The sequence below is a fragment of the Palaemon carinicauda genome, chromosome 5, assembly GCF_036898095.1.
Source record: "Palaemon carinicauda isolate YSFRI2023 chromosome 5, ASM3689809v2, whole genome shotgun sequence".
Taxonomy (NCBI): domain Eukaryota; kingdom Metazoa; phylum Arthropoda; class Malacostraca; order Decapoda; family Palaemonidae; genus Palaemon; species Palaemon carinicauda.
Window position 1 is genome coordinate 173,143,359 of NC_090729.1, and position 19,506 is coordinate 173,162,864.

Consider the following 19,506-nt stretch of genomic DNA (forward strand, 5'->3'; position numbering starts at 1 on the left):
AACGCTGCTCAGTCAGGCTGTGGATGAGTCTGGTAGGGACGCTGTCATCCGTGGAACAATTTGTGTCACTAGGAAGACTACACCTCCGTCCTCTTCAATACCATCTAGCTTTTCACTGGAAAAAGGACAAGACGCTAGAAGCGGTCTCGATCCCGATTTCCGAAAAGATAAAGTCTTGTCTGACTTGGTGGAAGGACAATATCAACCTAAGAGAGGGTCTTCCCCTGGCTGTTCAGACTCCCAACCACGTTCTCTTCTCGGACGCATCGGACGTGGGCTGGGGCGCGACACTAGACGGTCGGGAATGCTCAGGACTGTGGAACTCGAGTCAGAGGAGCATGCATATCAACTGCAAGGAGCTGTTGGCAGTACATCTGGCCTTGAAAAGCTTCAAGTCTCTCCTTCGAGGCAAAGTGGTGGAAGTAAACTCAGACAACACCACGGCCTTGGCGTACATCTCCAAACAAGGAGGTACCCACTCACTGACGTTGTACGAGATCGCAAGGGACCTGCTCATCTGGTCAAAAGGTCAAGACATCTCCCTAGTAACGAGGTTCATCCAAGGCAACTTGAATGTCATAGCAGATTGTCTCAGTCGGAAAGGGCAAGTAATTTCAACAGAATGGACCCTCCACAAGGATGTGTGCAAGAGACTTTGGGCCACTTGGGGCCAACCAACCATAGATCTCTTTGCAACCTCGCTGACCAAGAGGCTTCCAATCTATTGCTCCCCAGTCCCGGACCCAGCAGCAATACATATAGATGCCTTCTTCCTAGATTGGTCACATCTGGATCTCTACGCATTCCCACCGTTCAAGATTGTCAACAAGGTACTGCAGAAGTTCGCCTCTCACGAAGGGACAAGGTTGACGTTAGTTGCTCCCCTCTGGCCCGCGAGAGAATGGTTCACCGAGGTACTTCGTTGGCTAGTAGACGTTCCCAGAAGTCTTCCTCTAAGGGTGGACCTTCTACGTCAGCCTCACGTAAAGAAGGTACACACCAAAGCCTCCTCGCTCTTCGTCTGACTGCCTTCAGACTATCGAAAGACTCTCGAGAGCTAGAGGCTTTTCGAAGGAGGCAGCCAGTGCGATTGCTAGAGCAAGGAGAGCATCCACCATTAGAGTCTACCAATCGAAGTGGGAAGTCTTCCGAGACTGGTGCAAGTCAGTTTCTGTATCCTCGACCAGTACCTCTGTAGCTCAAATAGCTGATTTTCTCTTATACCTGAGAAAAGGACGATCCCTTTCAGCTCCCACTATCAAGGGCTACAGAAGCATGTTGGCATCAGTCTTCCGGCATAGAGGCTTAGATCTTTCCAACAATAAAGATCTTCAAGACCTCCTTAAGTCTTTTGAGACCACCAAGGAGGGTCGTTTGGCTACCCCTGGTTGGAATTTAGACGTGGTACTAAGATTCCTCATGTCAGACAGGTTTGAGCCGCTACAATCAGCCTCCCTGAAAGATCTCACTCTAAAGACTCTTTTCCTGGTATACTTAGCCTCAGCTAAAAGAGTCGGTGAGATTCATGCCTTCAGCAAGAACATCGGATTTTCGTCAGAAAAAGCCACCTGTTCGCTACAACTTGGTTTTCTAGCCAAAAATGTGCTGCCTTCTCGGCCTTGGCCTAAATCTTTCGATATTCCCAGCTTATCGGAGATTGTAGGCAATGAACTAGAAAGAGTCTTATGCCCTGTGAGAGCTTTTAAGTTCTATTTAAAGCGTACCAAACCTTTACGAGGCCAATCTGAAGCTTTATGGTGTTCAGTTAAGAAACCATCTTTGCCTTTGTCAAAGAATGCTTTATCATACTTTATCAGACTGTTAATACGAGAAGCTCATTCACATCTGAGTGAGGAAGACCGAGCTTTGCTTAAGGTGAAGACGCACGAAGTTAGAGCTGTTGCAACTTCCGTGGCCTTTAAGCAAAATAGATCTCTGCGAAGTATAATGGACGCAACCTATTGGAGAAGCAAGTCAGTGTTCGCGTCTTTTTATCTAAAGGATGTCCAGTCTCTTTACGAGGACTGCTACACACTGGGACCATTCGTAGCAGCGAGTGCAGTAGTGGGCGAGGGCTCAACCACTACAATTCCCTAATTCCATATCCTTTTAATCTTTCTCTTGAAATGTTTTTTAATGTTGTTTCTATGGGTTGTCCGGAAGGCTAAGAAGCCTTTCGCATCCTGGTTGATTTGGCGGGTAGTCAAAGTCATTTCTTGAGAGCGCCTAGATTAAGGGTTTGATGAGGTCCTGTTGTATGGGTTGCAACCCTTGATACTTCAGCTCCTAGGGGTCGATCAGCATCCTAAGAGGATCGCGAGGCTCCGTAAGGAAGACGTACTTATAAGGCAGAGTAATCGTTCAAGTCGACTTCCTTACCAGGTACCTATTTATTTTGTTTTTGTTATTTTGATAACTTCTAAAATGAAATAGAAACTCTTAGCTCATAAAATGTAAACATATATTACTGGTCTCTACCCACCATCCTGGGTGTGAATCAGCTATATATTCACCGGCTAAGTTAAATATTTAAAAATGATATTTTAATTATAAAATAAATTTTTGAATATACTTACCCGGTGAATATATAAATTAAATGACCCTCCCTTCCTCCCCAATAGAGACGCAGTGGGACGAGGAGAAAATTGAGTCTTTGTTTACATAGAGCTTGGTATCTGGTCGACAGATGGCGCTGTTGGGCACACCCGCAACCTGTATAGCGATCGCTGGCGAGTTTTTTCTGTACAGTTTGTCTGTCGAGCAACACCGGGTAAGTATATTCAAAAATTTATTTTATAATTAAAATATCATTTTTCTGTCTGCAGTATGATCTATACTGCAAATATACTGGCTACTGTATAATCATATACTGTAGTTTTACCCGGCATGTTTCCGGCCAAGCTAGCACCTGGCGTGCCGCCAGGTGCTAGCTTGGCCGGCGTCTGGGGTAGTGCCGGTCTCCCGCCGGCAGCCGGCCCAGCTTTTCCCGGAGCCTTTGCGTCCATAAGGGAAGGCTGAGTGACTAAATAGCTGCTATGTAGGAGCCCCGGCCGGCCCCACAACCGCCAGCAAGCGACTGGATTGTAGGACGACGGCCAAAGGACAGAGGGGGTAAGGAAAAGGGTCCTGTATGAAATGTGGAAGGAGGCGACAGGGTTGCCGGTCCTACCACACAACGAAGAAACTGATTCAATATCGACACCATCCTAGGCGGCAGAAGAATATCTATTCTTCAACCTAGGGTCTGCCAATAGGTTAAGAGGGGGGGCAGCAGCTGCCGGCCCCTCTCAACCTGGGAGAAACATCGTTTCAGTGCCGGCGCACTCCTAGGCGACAGAAGAATGTCTATTCTTCAGGCTAAGGTCTGCGAGCACAGGACTAGTCTTCTAGACTGCAGGGGAGAAGGTAGCTGCATCATACAACCACTTCAAGTGCGGCCTAGGGAGATCTAGCCTCCTATGCCGCCGGCTGAGACTGGCAGGGGAGTGACTATTCACCCTGCCAGCCGGCCGTTGGCAAAAGACTGAATACTCTGAGGTTCTGACCAAAAACCAAATTCGGCTATCTGTCGGCCAGGGAAAAGACAGAAAACACTAGCCTAGTCAAGCCGGAGTGTCTACTCAATGGCAAGACCAAGATAGGGTTGTAGCCTAAGGCCTCAATCGGAGGGAGACGGGAATACCCTTAAATCTTCACTGGAGACGATTATCGGTTTATATAATAATTCTAGGAGATATCTATCTCTGCCTGAATTGATAAAACAATACACGAGGGTAAACCGGGAACATGTATGAAAGTATACTAAAGTACCTAGGCTAGTAGCCTAGTGCCAGGTGAGATTCAGTTACCTTAATCGCCGAAACTCTATCGTACACGATCGATGAGGAAGAGGAAATATATATGCAATCAATATCCTACAAGTATAAAATGCTTAAATAGCTTCATATTTAATTGCTATTAAAACTAGGAATGTCGTTCTATATCATGCATGAAGGTAAACTAAAACGCTTAGGCAAGGTTCGGTTACCTGATTCTCCGAAACTTTAAAGAATACAATAGGCATAATATATAACTTCCTAGAATATATAACTGAATAGCTTTGTAAATATTCATGCTATTAAAACCGTGAAAGTCGTTTAGGCTAACTAACTAACACATGCGTTATGAACGACAGCGCCCATGGCGCCTCCAGTGAAGGCGAAGCTCCAACTCTTAAAATTAATCTAATTTTACTGTGAGGCAGGAGCTAAAATTTATACTCTGTAAAGATCAAATACTCAACTTTCCAGAGGCAGAAGAGGCTGGAAATTGCATTAAAAATCCAGAAAAACCAAAGCGTAACGAGAGAGCAACAGGGAAAATCACCATGCGAGACCGCTACAACTAAAGGAATAGCGCGCTAGGTTGACTACAGCGCCATCTAGATACTCTACAGTAGTACGAGAGGAAAGGGTACCTTGATAACGGCTCCCCTTCTAAATTTGCCACTTTCCCCCTCGAAGTGAAAACGCTATTCGGGGTGAAGATCGTTACGTGTCATATCAAGCATACGTCCCCTGATTATGCGATATCCTTGAGAGAAATTTTAAGGATATTCGCGCCAGAAGTTAGACTTCTGGAGACCTAACGGTTAAATTCTCTGGGAATATCACTGTAACCAAATATCCCTTAGAAAGCTACCTAAAGGAACCTTCCATCAGGACGACATGGCTTGAGCCCAAAAAAGAATTTTATTTTATTTTGTTTGCCATTTCTTATAGTCGTCGTCATGTTTCCATGTCATAAATTGTGTTTTCAAGTCCTAGATAAGGAATTTACTACTGCACTGATATAGGTGAGTGACTTCAGTGCTTATGTGCAGATCTGTATTCAAGTGTGTTCCGACTTCCATCAAAACTAGAATTACCTCACCTTGCAGGCAGATTTCCATTGTGACATGAGGACCTTCTGTATTCATATCATATTTGTATTCCTGCACATGTTATATAGTTTCATTTTTCTATTTCATAGTTCTGATAAATGTTTTTATTTACAGCCAGGTTAACGGATCACCGAGTTGACAATTTGGAGAAGTATCTGTTGGTATGGGGTGGAAAGTTTAAGAGTATCAGTGAAGTTCCCGCCTTTGTAAGGTATGTGTGATCCTTTAGATTACTGAACATTAGAATCAATAGTATTTCTCATATTCTTTATTTACTGAAGGTATGAAAAGAAGGCTATATACAGTTATCCTGACTACCAATTAGTATCAGTAGTTGGGAATAACTGTAGGATGAATTACTGTAGCATTATTATGTATACTTAAGTCATACTTCTGCTTGCATAACTACACTGATTACAAATAAATTTCCCTTGGATATACATTTCCAAGGTAGAATTCGGTATTAAATGCCATTGTGGCTGATATTTACATTAATTAAAATCACGAGTGTTAGTGATATATTTTCATATGTACTGTTATATATCATTGTTGAGCCCTCATTGTACTCATGTTTATAGTAAAAAAATATTTGTTCATTCCTTTGCCATTAAGTTCAGAGGTGTTTTCTTTAAATTTCCTGGTTTTTATTTATATACAGTATTGTTAGAAGGCTTGCATTTTGTTGGAATCCAGGTTTCCCAATTTAGATGGGCCAGAGCTAGCAAAGTGTATAAAGTAACCAAACCAAATTGTAAATTATGAAATGAATAGTATGTGGACCTTTAACTAAGGTCCGTTCCACTTAGGTCTGATTAAAATTCTAAACAATAACCAGTGGTAGTTAAGTTGAGAGCACAATTAACTTATCTAATCCCACACAACTAGACTTTCAGCCTTTGAATTTTTTTTTATAAAAAACTAAATACCATTCTAATATGGATAAAGTATTTAAATATTATCATCTCCTACGCCTGTTGACGCAAAGGGCCTCGGTTAGATTTCGCCATTCATCTCTATCTTGAGCTTTTAGATCAATACTTCTCCAATCGTCCTCTCCTACTTCATGCTTCATAGTCCTCAGCCATGTTTGTCTGGGTCTTCCAACCCAGTTGAAAGTTTGGTGAACTAATTGCTTTTGGGGGAGTACATATCTCCATCTGCTTCTCTCCATGATTTCATCCACATATGGCACTCGAGTAATCTCTTATAGTTTCATTTCTAATACTGTCCTGCCATCTAACTCCCAATATTCTTCTGAGGGCTTTGTTCTCAAATCTACAAAATCTGTTGGATATTGTTTCATTGTCATACTACGACTCGTGTCCATACCGTAACACTGATCTCACTAACCTGATATGTAGCCTGATTTTTTTGTGTAATTTCAGGCGATTTGATTTCCAAATTTTATTCAACTAAGCCATTGTCTGATTTTCTTTTTTCAATCTTTTGTTAAACTCCAATTCTGAAGACTGTGTATTAGAAAATCATAGTTCCTAAATATTTAAATGATTTTACCTCATTAATCCTTTCTCCCTCCAATGATATTTCATCTTTCATTGCATATTCCGTTCTTATCAGCTCTGTCTTTCTTCAATTTATCTTCAGCCTAACCTCCAGAGATATTTCATGCATTCTGGTAAGCAAGTATTGCAAATCCTGTTGTTCTGCTAATGAGGACAGAATCATCAGCATACTCTAGGCCAGCTAATTTTTACCAATCCAGTCCAGTCCTTCTCCACCATTTCCAACTGTTCTATGTATTACAAAATCTGTGAGGAGGATAAACAACATAGGCGACAACACATTCCCTTGGAGTACTTACTATGCTCATGAACCAACTTAATCAAATTTACATATTTAAGAGGAACTCCATAATAACGCAGAACTCTACACAAAATTGTCCGGTGCACGCTATCAAAGGCTTTTTCATAGTCCACAAATGCCATCAACAGTGGATACATATATTCTACACATTGCTGTACATGTCTTAAAATGAAAATTTGGTCAGTACAACTTCTACCTTTTCTAAATCCTGCTTGTTCTTCTCTCAGCTTTTCTCTCGCCTCTGTAGAATAAGCATGCTATATATTTTCATGACAACTGACGTAAGTGTTATACCTCTGTAATTATTGCAATCAGTCAGATCTCCTTTTTTGCCATTTTCACCGACACTCCTACCTCCCATTCATCAGGCTTTCCATCTCTTGAGTTTTTTAAGAATAGCTTCGACTTCAAAGACACTGGATTCATTCATGGGCACATCAAGGTCTTCCTCAGTTTCAGGTGTACCAATCAAATTATTCCCTTCATATCTCCTATTCATGACCTCACTTAAGTGTTCCATCCAACATTGCCTGTTTTCATCTTTGGTTGTTATAACAGATCCATCTCTCTTTCAGATGGGTATATGCTTCTTCTTCTCCATCCCCGTGAAAATTTCATTAATAATTCTATGAGCAATTCTTACACCATAGCCAATCCCTAAATTCATAGCTTTGTCAGCCTCATCTGCTTTACTGTCAAATATTCTCTCCAGTCATTCCTGGCTTTTCTTTTGACTTCACTATCAATACTGGAATACTTAGCATGCTCTACCTTACAATTCTTATTAGTTCCTCGAAAGCTTTCAACAATCAATTTCTGTCTTTGTCTCCAATTTATAGTATCCCAAGTATAATTTCATATCCATGGCTTCCTCCTTGTAACTACAAGTCCCAAAATTCCCTTCCAACTGACTGATTTATGTTCTTAATATCACACCATTCTTCATTCATTATCTGCTTTTCTTAAAGTCTCTAAGACTGCAAATCGATTCCTGTGTTCAATAGTAAAGCTTCCTCTGTGCTCAGCTTCTACAAGCTTAGTTTTATCAAACCTAGGTATTCTATCTACATTTCTGTTAGGTGCTTTCAGTTTTAATTTTAGTGTGTCAATGAGGCGATGGTGATTTCTACCAATATCTGCACCTCTATAGCTTCTCACATTTCTCAGAGTCCTCCTTCTCTCTTTATGAATGGCTATGTGATCTATTTGATTTTTTTAATTGCCACATGGTGAAGTCCATGTATATTTGTGGATAGCCTTGTGCTGGAAAAGAGTACCTCCAATAACAAGATTGTTTGCTGAACAAAAACTTTAAAATGGTCTCCATTTTCATTTGCAACTTTGCCAAGTCCCTCAACACCTATTACATTATCTCTGCTTTGATTAATCTTTCCAACTTTAGCATTGAAGTCACCAATCACAATTTTCATATCTCCTTCTGGGATCTCATCTATGACACACTGCAGTTCTTCATAGTATCCATTTTTTATTTTTTTCTGGGGCATCATTTGTTGGTGCATAACACACTATAATACTCTTATTGCACTGCTTTGATTTAAACTTTGCAAGTAACAATTTGCCATTTACACCTCTCCACTCAGTCAATGCCTTTTCTTCTCACGGTGTCATCATTCCTACCCCTTATCTTCCAATTCTATCAGTTCTTCCTGAATAGTTATATATATTGCCTTGGTCTAGGATTTCCTTACCAATCCCTTTACAACATGTCTTACTTAGGGCCAAGATATCCAAATTATACTTCATAAATTCATTCTCCACTTGCTGTAACTTCCCAACCTGATTCATGGTTCTAACTTTCCAATTACCAATTTTCAATTTTTCTTAAGTATTTATAAACCAGGAGATTCTTAGCACCCTGCTACGCCCGGGACTGGGGGTCATTCTGTCATTTTTGCTTTTCATAGACTGACTAAATCCATATAGGATTCATTGGCTAGATTCATCAAAGGATAGCCAGTTCCTAGTGATGTGCAGTGCCTATCTAACTAATGCAAGTGACCCCTGCCAGTCCATACTAATTCTAGTAAGATCAACTGCCAGGCATTGAGGGTATAAACTGAAGAGACAGCTTGTCTATCGCCTTACACCCAATCCATCACCCTGCTGCCAGTGACTTCTTCGAGGTTTAGGAGTTTATTTCCTCCACACCCAAAGTTCTCGTTACTTCACCAGGTTGCTTATCCGCTTATATAACCGTAGGCAAACATGGCTTGCTTACCTTGAGATCATTCATATTTTTCCTAACTATGCAAACCTGAGTCCTTTACACAGGAGATAACAGCAAAGCTGAAATACTGTACATGGCAGGTAAAATTTTATAACAAGGTGTAAACAGGTGGTCGTTAGTTACTGACTGGGAGCCGTGGAACCCCGTCCGCCTGCTTGCTCAATGAGTAATCACTTTGATTGCAGCCAGGACTTTCTAGGGGGTTGGTGATGGCCTTTGAGTAGGAGTATAAGACCCAGGTTTGTATAATTAGGAAAAATACCAATTAACTCCAAATTAGTCATTTGTTTCGGTACAAATACAAACCCTTTGTCCTTTACATAGGAGAATCATCCTTAGGTGGGGAGGAAGTTCCTTTTACAGCTGGCCAAAAAACTTTTCTGGGGGATTTCTAAACTTAGACCCTGTAAGCGTTGAGAGTTCATGTTCCCTAGACCTCGTGCATTTGTGGTGTGACTATACCAGTAGGTCCACTGCCCTTGCAACAAAGGATACCGAGCAAAAAATTTTGTGTCATAACAAAGAGAGATATCTACTAATAGAATTACCTGGTTCCAAAATACAGTATATATATCCATCTGGTATATGTCTAGTAAGGAGTGTGGGGAATAGAGCTTATATATTACATTATAGAACAGCTGTAGGGTCTGTGGGCTGTACCTACAATCAAATCAATTTCAGGTGACAGGGCTTTTGAGCTGTGCCTCAAGAGAGGGAAAGATTGATAGAAAAAGAAAAGGCCAGTCATTTTCACTTCCATCCCAGACTAACATGCAACTTCCGTCCTTGATCCGATGCTAATGATCCTGCGAGCTATACCACCTGCTGTGCAGCTACTATGGACCATATAGAAAAGCTATCTAGGGACCTGTGGGTTGATTCCTGCAGGTAATGGGCAATGAACAACATCTGACATTTCCACACAACTACCTGTAGCAAGCACAAGTCCTCAGAGAGATTCTTATTTTGAATGCCAGGGTTATACTAACCCCTTTAACAGCATGTGCTCTAAATCAATCTCTTCCTAAGAAGGAAGATGAGGTTGGTGGTAGGAGATTGTATTTCTTGTCACTTTCTTTTTAACTCTTCCCGTGCTAACAAACGGGTGTAGCAGGTGTGGTTGGATGCATACGTATGTTTAAAGTAGCACCTCAGCGCCCTCACGGAACACAAAAAGCAACTGATCAAGATCGTCGGTTACTTTCCGAAGGCTCGTGATCTGAAACGATAAAAACCTGGAATTAGTAATTGACTGCTTCTCGGTTTTAGCAATAAACTCAGTGACAAAGGAGAACGAGACCTGCCGACATCCCCCGGTATGAAAGACGTTACGAGACCATGGGGTTGCAAACCCATTTAACTGAGGCTTAGGGTAAACAAAAATAATGTGTAGAGGGTGACAGTCCTATCTTAGGCAAGCCTTAATGGTTCATATGGTGTCACTCTCCAGAGAATGTTCTACCATGACAACATTCCAGGGTGGTTGTCTCGCCTCAAACGGAGGACAGGTCTGTTCAGAACTCTGTATGAGTATCGAAAGTTTACCGATGAGGAAACATCAACGCCTTTCAGCCTAAAGATATGTCTCAGAGCTGAGTAATAGCCTTTCATTGCTGATACTGGGTTGAGATACTACTGTTAGAGAGTTATAGGGTCCTTTGACTGGCCAGACAGTACTACATTGGATCCTTCTTTCTGGTTATGGTTCATTTTCTCTTTCCACACACATACACTGAATAGTCTGGCCTATTCCTTACAGATTCTCTTCTGTCCTCATACAACTGACAACACTGTGATTATCAAATAATTCTTCTTCACCTATGGGGTTAACTACTGCACTGTAATTGTTCAGTGGTCACTTTCCTCTTGGTTAGGGTATAAGATACTCTTTAGCTATGGTAAGCAGCTCTTCTAGGAGGACACTCCAAAATTAAACCATTGATCTCTAGTCTTTGGTAGTGCCATAGCCTCTGTACCATGGTCTTCCACTGTCTTGGGTTAGAGTTCTCTTGCTTGAGGGTACACTCGGGCACACTATTCTATTTCATTTCTCTTCCTCTTGTTTTGTTAAAATTATTTATAGTTCATTTAGGAAATATTTGCTTTAATGTTGTTACTGTTCTTAAGATATTTTATTTTTCCTTTCCTCACTGGGCTATTTTCCCTGTTGGAGCCCCTGGCCTTATAGTATCCTGCTTTTCCAACTAGGGTTGTAGTTTAGCAAGTAATAATAATAGTAATGGGATAGAGGCTCCAAGAGGAGGAACACCCCTTCCACAACACTAACAACAGAAGATGGCCCACTTGGCTTGAAGCATGGAGGTTAAAGACTTCCGAGGTATCCAGAAATCTCCTCGCACAACTTTGCGGGAAAAGCCTTTCTCTGAGAGGAAATGCTGGATAACCTCTACACATTAAGCTGTACTACACTGTGGAATATCTGGTAGTGTGGCTGGCACAACAGGTTGGTAAGAATGAAGCAGCTCTGCATTTATGCTGGAGCTAGGTAAGGAGTAATGAGAAATGGAAGGATAGTCGGGAGGCAAAATAAAGTTTGCATTTCACATATTGACTATTAGGTGGAACTGATTACTGTATCTTTAAATTCAAGAATGTGATTTTGAAAAATATAATCAATTACAGTGTTAGAATATAAGGCCAAGTACTGTACAAAAATTAATTTTGGCTTTAAAAATTAACAGTACAATATTTCAGTTGAAGGATATTTATGTGAAATGCTCCTCTTCCTTGAATTAGATTCTTTTCCTTTTGTTGGCAGGATATATACAGACAGTATTATTTGTAATAGGAGAAGGACATTTTAAAATCAAACCATTGTTCTTTAGTCTTGGATAGTGCCATAGCCTCTTTACCATGATCTTACATGGTCTTGCGGTAGAGTTCGCTTGCGTGAGGGTACACTGGGACACGCTACTCTGTCTTTTCTATCTTCTCTGGTTTTTTTAAGTTTTCATAGTTTATATATGAAGGATTTATTTCAGTGTTGTTACTGTTCTTAAAATGTTTTATTTTCATTACTTCTCCTGTTGCTTATTTATTTCCTTTCCTCACAGGGCTATTTTTCCCTTTTGGAGCCCTTGGGCTTATAGCATCCTGCTTTTCCAACTAGAGTTGTAGCTTAGCTAGTAATAATAATAAAAGAAAATTAATCCATGTTCTATATCCAGCATTGTCTTTATTTGAATTTCAATGATCCTTTGATACATAAGGTTAGCACTCAGGACCCCTCTACATCAAGCTAGGACTAAGGAGGGTAAGCTGGTTACTCCGCAGGTAGACCTATAGGCTCCTCCAAAATCCCCATTCCTAGCTCACAAAGATGGTGAGGTTTCAGAAACTATTGAGCTTAAGTGGGTCTTGAACTCCCATCCAACAGATTATCAGACAGGGATGTTTCTACTTGGCTACCACAACCCTAATATTTGGTCAAAAGTGAAGTACTGTAGGTGAGCATTGTTGCTCAAGTATAAGTTACCTTAATTAAATAAAATAACAAATAACATATTGTGGGGAATTGATTAGTGATACAAAGGATCGCAACAAACCTAGTCTGTTTTTGATTTGAAATAGCTTTTGTAAATGATTTTAGAGCTGTTGATTAGTTAGGTTCTTTCTATTCTTACCTGTAGCCTAATACTGTATATAATCTTAACCATTCTAACTCCCAGAATTTTTTACTTCTTAAACCCCATACGATGTAATTTATGTCCAGTAATTTCCTTTAATCCTCTTTTTATAAATCGTTAAGATTTTTTTTTTTTTAAACTATGCATCAATGTAAAGAAATTTTATGTAGGTATACTATATACAGTGGGAACCTCTACATACGATTGTCCTAACATACGAATTTTCCAACATACGAAGTAAAATTCGACCAAATTTCTGTCTCGACACCTGAAGTAATGCTCCAACATACGATGTAGATCTTGTTTACCGCCGGTAGATGGCAGCACGTAAGAGGGACGCCATTGAGCGTCGAGTGCTCACAGTTCTCTTTTCTTGTGTGTATCGTGTGGTTGTCCTCTGTTTGGTCTGTTATTAACAGTGCTTATTTTCTTCCTTTTCTCACATTTCCTTTTTTATTTTACCTATAATCATGGTGCCTAAAAAAGCCAAGTTTTAGTACAGGTAGTGATGAGAAAAGGAAGAAGGCAATACTTTCATTAGAATTGAAGCAAGAAATTATAGAAAAACATGAGAGCAGTGTGCATACGAGTGATATGGCTAAACAATATGGCCGGAATAGGCCTATGATCTCGACGATCATCAAGCATAAGGCAGCCATTAAAGTAGATAATAGATAAACCATCGAAGGGGATCACCATTATTACAAGACATCGTAGCAATACCCTGGAAGAGATAGAACGCCTTTTGTTGATAGGGATAAAGGACAAAGAGATTGTTGGCAACGATCATTTGTGAGAAGGGCTAGCGTGATGAACAGAAATAAAGAAAAAAAGTGAAGCAAAGAAAACCAAGATAGCATTAACAAGCTCTTTTAAAAAAGTCTTCTCTCTTTTTCTGTTTCTCACTAAACATAGCATTAACATGTTCTTTAAAAAAAATCTCTCTCTCTCTCTCTCTCTCTCTCTCCTCTCACTCCTCTCTCTCTCTCCTCCTCTCTCATCTCTCTCTCTCTCTCTCTCGTTCTTCTTCGCTGTTATAGTGTTAGAGACGTCTATTATTTTTTTCCGAGAGAGAGAGAGAGAGAGAGAGAGAGAGAGAGAGAGAGAGAGAGAGAGATTAAACAAAAAATGTGTTTACCAGTACATATGATTATTAACAGCGTCAACGAGTTGAAAAACAATTAAATGTAACTAAGAAAGTAATAACAGCTAATCTGAATTCCTTTATTAACTAAAACAAATATTGATACAAACACACTCGTGCGCGTATGCACAACACACACACAGGTGCAAGAATTGCTACGCAGTAAGAAACAGACGGTATGGGGAGGAGGGTAGAGATGGTGACTGCGATAACGTACCGTAACTTGTCACTGAAAGTAATGAAATTAAAATCATAAGAAAAAAAAATGTAAAAAATATGAAAATATAAAAATAAAAAAAATTGAATAAGCTAAGTTAGATTAAAGTTTCCATAGTGTAAGTTTACGGTATGTTATCGCAGTCACCATCTCTACCTCCTCGCCGATCGTGTCTCCTCCTGCGGTGTGTGTTTGTATCAATATTTGTTTTAGTTAATAAAGGAATTTCAGATTCGCTGATATCGTTTTGTTAGTTACATTTATTTGTCTTTCAACTCGTTGACGCTGTTAAAAATCATATGTACACAACACATTTTTGTTTAATCAATCTCTCTCTCTCTCTCCTCTCTCTCTCTCCTCTCTCTCTCTCTCTCTCTCTCCTCTCTCTCTCTCTCTCTCTCTCTCTCTCTCTCTCTCTCTCTCTCTCCTCAGAAAAAATTAATAGACGTCTAACACTAATAGTGAAGAAGAACGAGAGAGAGAGAGAGAGAGAGAGAGAGAGAGAGAGAGAGAGAGAGAGGAGAGAAAGAGAGAGAGAGAGAGAGAGAGAGAGAGAGAGTATTTATTTAAAGAACATGTTAACACCATGTCTAACCTTCTCCCCGGTCGGCCGTCTCCTCCTGGCGTAGCAAATCCTACACCTGCGTTGGCCTGTCTCTAAGGTAAAGTGACAATAAAACACATTTTTTATTTATTATTTCTTTATAATTATCTTTTTTTACATGCTTCTTTCATTTTATGCAGTTATGTTATTGTTATGTTTAATTATATGTAGTAATTTATTAAGGAGTTATATAGGTTTTTGGGGTGTGGAACGAATTATACAAATTACAGTGTATCCTTATGGGAATATTTGCTCCAACATACGATTGTTTAACATACGAAGCAGTTTTCTGGAACGAATTAGGATCATATGTAGAGGTACCACTGTAAATTTAAATTTTTAGCACTAGTAGTTTTGTGCTGAGTTTAAATAAAACATCCCCCCAAAAAAGGCCTGGGGCATGAAAGATAACTTTATTTCTGGGTCGAAACCTGTGGCGCCGGGCGAAAAGTCCTTCTTGTATACCTTTTCTGATAAAAACCTTCCAATTATACCAGAGAAAGATAAAAGCATGGAATGCTGAGGTTACAACCCTCGCGCGAGCACCTTTTGGGTGTCGTGTATAAAGCAAAGGCGCGTGAAATCTACTATTCACAGGTTGTCTTCCATTTAGTTAATTCCTTCTCGCCAAAGGGATGGGCCGATACAGAGCCCTAGACACATCCCCATCGCCGCACCACCCACGCCACGACGCGAGCGCCATCTGAACAACATCCTTCTGTTTGGAATTCAAAGTGTTGAATGGTTTCGTTGTGCTCTCGGTCTTTTTTATCTATCGTGGATTTATTTTGTCATGTCCGAAGCTCCATCTTCACACATTCCAATGTTAAGTACCATAGTTTGTTTTGACAGTATTTTATTGTACCGGCTTGTGCTTTATATCCAGTATAGTCTGTTTTATTATTCCCGTCTGGCCTTTATGGCGGCCATTGTTTGTTCACTTGTTTGGGAATTCATCTTTATCTGCCCGTTTAGTACTCTGTCACTTACGTTCTTGGTTAAGTCCCTGGCCTTATGCCTTTAGAACCGTTATTATTTTTATTTTTATTTTTTGTTTTTTTTGTGTATTTATACTCATGGTACGTTTTACAAGTAAGTCCAGCCTACGATCGAGATAGCGATTTAGCTTTGTCTTTGTTTAGTAACCGCCCGAGGCGTTCGTCACTCGACTCGGTTTAAAGGAACAGTGCTGTTTATTTTAAGTTTTAAACGATGCTATTCTTCGATCGTAGTGTTATATGGATGTACATTTTTATTTTATACGTTTATAATAGTGTTTTGTGATTTTTAGTCCTGTTTTTGTGTCCAAGAGAGCGGGAGATTGGGGTCCCCGTTTTCTGTTCGCAGTCACGAGTTACCCCTTTCTCTCGTTTTCTTTCTTAGCTCCGGTGGGGGAGCGGATTTCCCGTTTTCCGTTTTGTGCGTTCAGCGGGTTCTCCCTCCCTCACCTCTCCCCCTCTGGGTGGATGATAACTTACGAGTTATTTATTTTTCGTGACTTTTCAATTGTTAGCGTTATTTTGGTCCGTGTTTCGTCCCCTCCCCCGTTACGGCTCGGGAGTAGTTATGAACGTTTTCCACTCCGCCTTGAGTTATACTCCGCCACGAGGGATTCTCAATAACTTTCGTTCTATTGTTATATTTATATTGTTTACTACATGGGACGGGCTTCATATTGTTTAGATACGACCCTCCGGTGGCCCTTACTTCGGTCTCAGGCCACGGCCATATCCACAATAGCCTTTGTTATTACAACTGTGTTGTTATTCACAATAATTATTCAGGACCTTTCTTCTACCCTCCGGCCTCACCGGAGATCGTAAATACGCTTTACTATAATCTAAGCTTTAGTCTTTAGCTACGACCTTAGCTTTTTATCTTTCACAATTGAATTATTAGCCACAATTGAATGATTCAGGGCATCTCTTTATCCTCCGGCGTCACCGGAGGTCGCCCAACACACTTAACACTTAAAGTTGCCTTAGCTAATTAGCTAAGGCTCCTTTATTCAGGACATTTTATTACGATCCGGCCTCACCGGAGCTCCGGCCTCACCGGAGCTCCGGCTTCACCGGAGGTCGCCCATACACTTCACACTTATATTTGCCTTGCCTTTAGCTAAGGCTGGTGTTTGTATTTATTTTAAGGGGCATGTCACTGCATCCCCGACCCTTGGAGGTCGGCGGATTACTTTAAGCTTATTATCCTTATGTCATTAACAGACATTGGGTGCATTACAAATATACAGACAATTGAATTTTAAAGTGCCAACAATGGTATGGGGCAGTATCAACTTAAAGTTAATAGTTAGTTGTTTGGTCAATGCAATATGGGTGCTTAGGTAATTCAGTGAGTGCCAGAACTCTAAAATAATAGGTTTTTATCCCTTATCAGAGTTTCAAGCATCACCAGACTCATGTCTCCTTTCTTTTACAGAAGGCCCGTTGTACTGCTGAAGGATGCTCTGCCTCGTTCAGCGACTCCGTTGGGCATGACCTCTGCCGGTCTCATGCTCACTGCTCCATTCCCTTTATCCAGGAACCGGGACAGGCCCAATACCCAGTGTGGTTCCCGGATTTGTGCTCGTTCTGTTACGAGTTGTCGTCAGTTCTGCTGAATGATGATGTAAGTGGGTTTTTCCCTTTGTTCCTTATTTCTCGTTGGCAGACACTAATATAGACATGAATATGATATACACAGTATATTTAGGAGGGCAAACCCCCTCCTCCATCACTAATCACTGCAAATCTTACAGGCCGATGATGTCTCTCTTCTGGCGCTCCCTATCTCCTCGATGGGGATATGGCCTCCCGTCTCTTCCCAGGCTCGACTACTGCTGCAGTCTCTCCTGACCTTGCTGCCCCCTTTAATTGAAAGAAGTCAGGGCTACCATTTCCGTTGAGGACGAAACCCTCGTACCGATGGGACATGGCTGGTCTGGATATAGACGTAGAAACCCAGGGACGAGCAGGTAAGTGGTGCCGAGTTGGTGGGAAACCCTTTTCTCCTCCTACTCCCTCTTCTACCTCTTCCTTTCTAGGTTTTGATAACTCTAAGGCTTCTCCTCGGGATCCTCTGCCTCCGTACGACCCAAGGTGAAGCCACTTCGAACTTATAAGACTTCAGCTTTGCCAGTATCAACGTCACCGGTCCCCGGACCCTCGACAGCTCCTGATATTCATATTGCTCCTCGTAAAACCACTACTCCTAAGAAGTCTAAGTCTACCAAATCCAAGAAAAAATCAACGGGTGACTTTCAGGTACCCTGGGCTGATCTCCTCCCCATCCAACTGATCAAAGGATTGGTCAGGGATCAAGTTCAACATCACTCTGGTGCAATAACAGAGATTAAAGATATGATGGCTACTCTGATCCGCGCCGGAACTCAGTTCCTTCCCCCTTCTGCCCCAGACGCATCGAAGCTGCCGCCCTTCGATAAAAACAATCCTTGGCGGTTTGCTTTGCATGCTCCATTCGTAGATGGCTCCCTAACTCTGGAGGGCATGGGCACCCGCCCTCTAGAGGACCTGGAGTTCTATCCCCCGGGCCTAGCATTCCCGTTCAATGGTTTTGTACGGTTAAAGGAACATGCATTGGTCCGTATGGACAAGGTACCGAAAGAAACGGTCATATTTCCAAAAGAGCAGGCCCAGGCTATCTGGGCCAGAACACTATCAGAGTGGGGGGTGTATTAACTCCAAGCTCACCCCTCACAAAGGGTTCCTACACTATTTTTACGACAGCGGCCTCCATCTCTTTGCCGCTCATAGACAAAGTCACAGAGCTGACTATACAGGCCATCAAAGAAGGCTCTTTCCATGCCGGCTCTCAAGGAGACGGACCCCACCTCTTTTGCTTATTCCGGGTTCCTCCGGCAGCCTGGGATGCTGCGGCCTCTACCTTCACGGTGGGGGGAAACTAGACCCGGACTGTGCCTCTACTCTTTTCTCTGAGAAGCTTCCCAGATTAATAAGAGTCTTCTCAAAACTGAGTTCGAGACCCGTACTAGACTTGCTAGGTCCCTCCAATCCATCACCGCCATGGAGTCCCTTGCATCTCTTTACCCAGAGGAAACGCTGTTCAGAGTCGCCACAAAGAACCAGCTGCTATCCTACCAAATAGATCTCCATGACTTCTGGTCAGCACGGGTTAGTTGCAGGAAGTTCGTTCTGTCGAGGCCACTATCAGGCATGAGCCGAACAGACTGATAGCTTCCTCCTGCGGGGGTAAGACCCTCTTTCCCTCAGACCGAGGTGGATAAGGTTCTTCAGGACGCAGCGAGGGCAAACCAGAATTTGCAGGTAAGGTGAGGTCTCTCAGCCAAAAAGAGGTTCGAACCCCAGAGACACACATTCTTCAAGAAGAAGTTGAGGTTTAGTCCTTACAAAGGGGCCCGGGGTACCTCGTCCCCCACAGCCTTCCGCGGCCTCGACTTCTCGACAAACAGGCGCCTCCCTCAGCAGGTAGTCTACCTCGCTGCTCCCCCTGGTACACAGCCCAACCCCTCTTGGATGCCCTCACCTGCATACAACCCTGCCTACGAACCCTCCGGTTCCTTTCGTGGATACCAAAGAGGGAGTTCCAGAGGTAGAGGACAGTTCCCGCCAACGCGGCGGGCCCAGAGCAAGGGGTTCCCGTGGAGGAGGGGCCCTAAGTTCACTCCCTCCCAATGATGTGAAGCCGGTAGGAGGGAGACTTTATCACTTCCCGGGATCATTGGACCTTCAGTCCATGGGCTCACAGCATAATATCAAGGGGCTTGGGTTGGAAATGGTCACAGGGATCCCCCCTCCTCCACCGGTGACCTTCTTCCAGAGACCCACTCCCATCCTGGAAGAGTACACTGCGGAGTTACTCAAGAAGAGAGCAATCAAGCGGGTTCGATCCCTGAAGTTCCAAGG

At 42.0% G+C, this 19,506-nt stretch overlaps 1 protein-coding gene across 1 annotated transcript in view; it reads left to right on the top strand.

Moving 5' to 3' along the window:
• LOC137641617 (UPF0389 protein CG9231) overlaps nt 1-19,506 on the top strand; it is a 57,616-nt gene that overhangs the window by 24,377 nt on the left and 13,733 nt on the right. Inside the window, exon 2 of the mRNA XM_068374350.1 lies at nt 5,036-5,132. Coding sequence (XP_068230451.1) covers nt 5,036-5,132 — 97 coding nt within the window. The remainder of the gene's footprint in view (nt 1-5,035; nt 5,133-19,506) is intronic.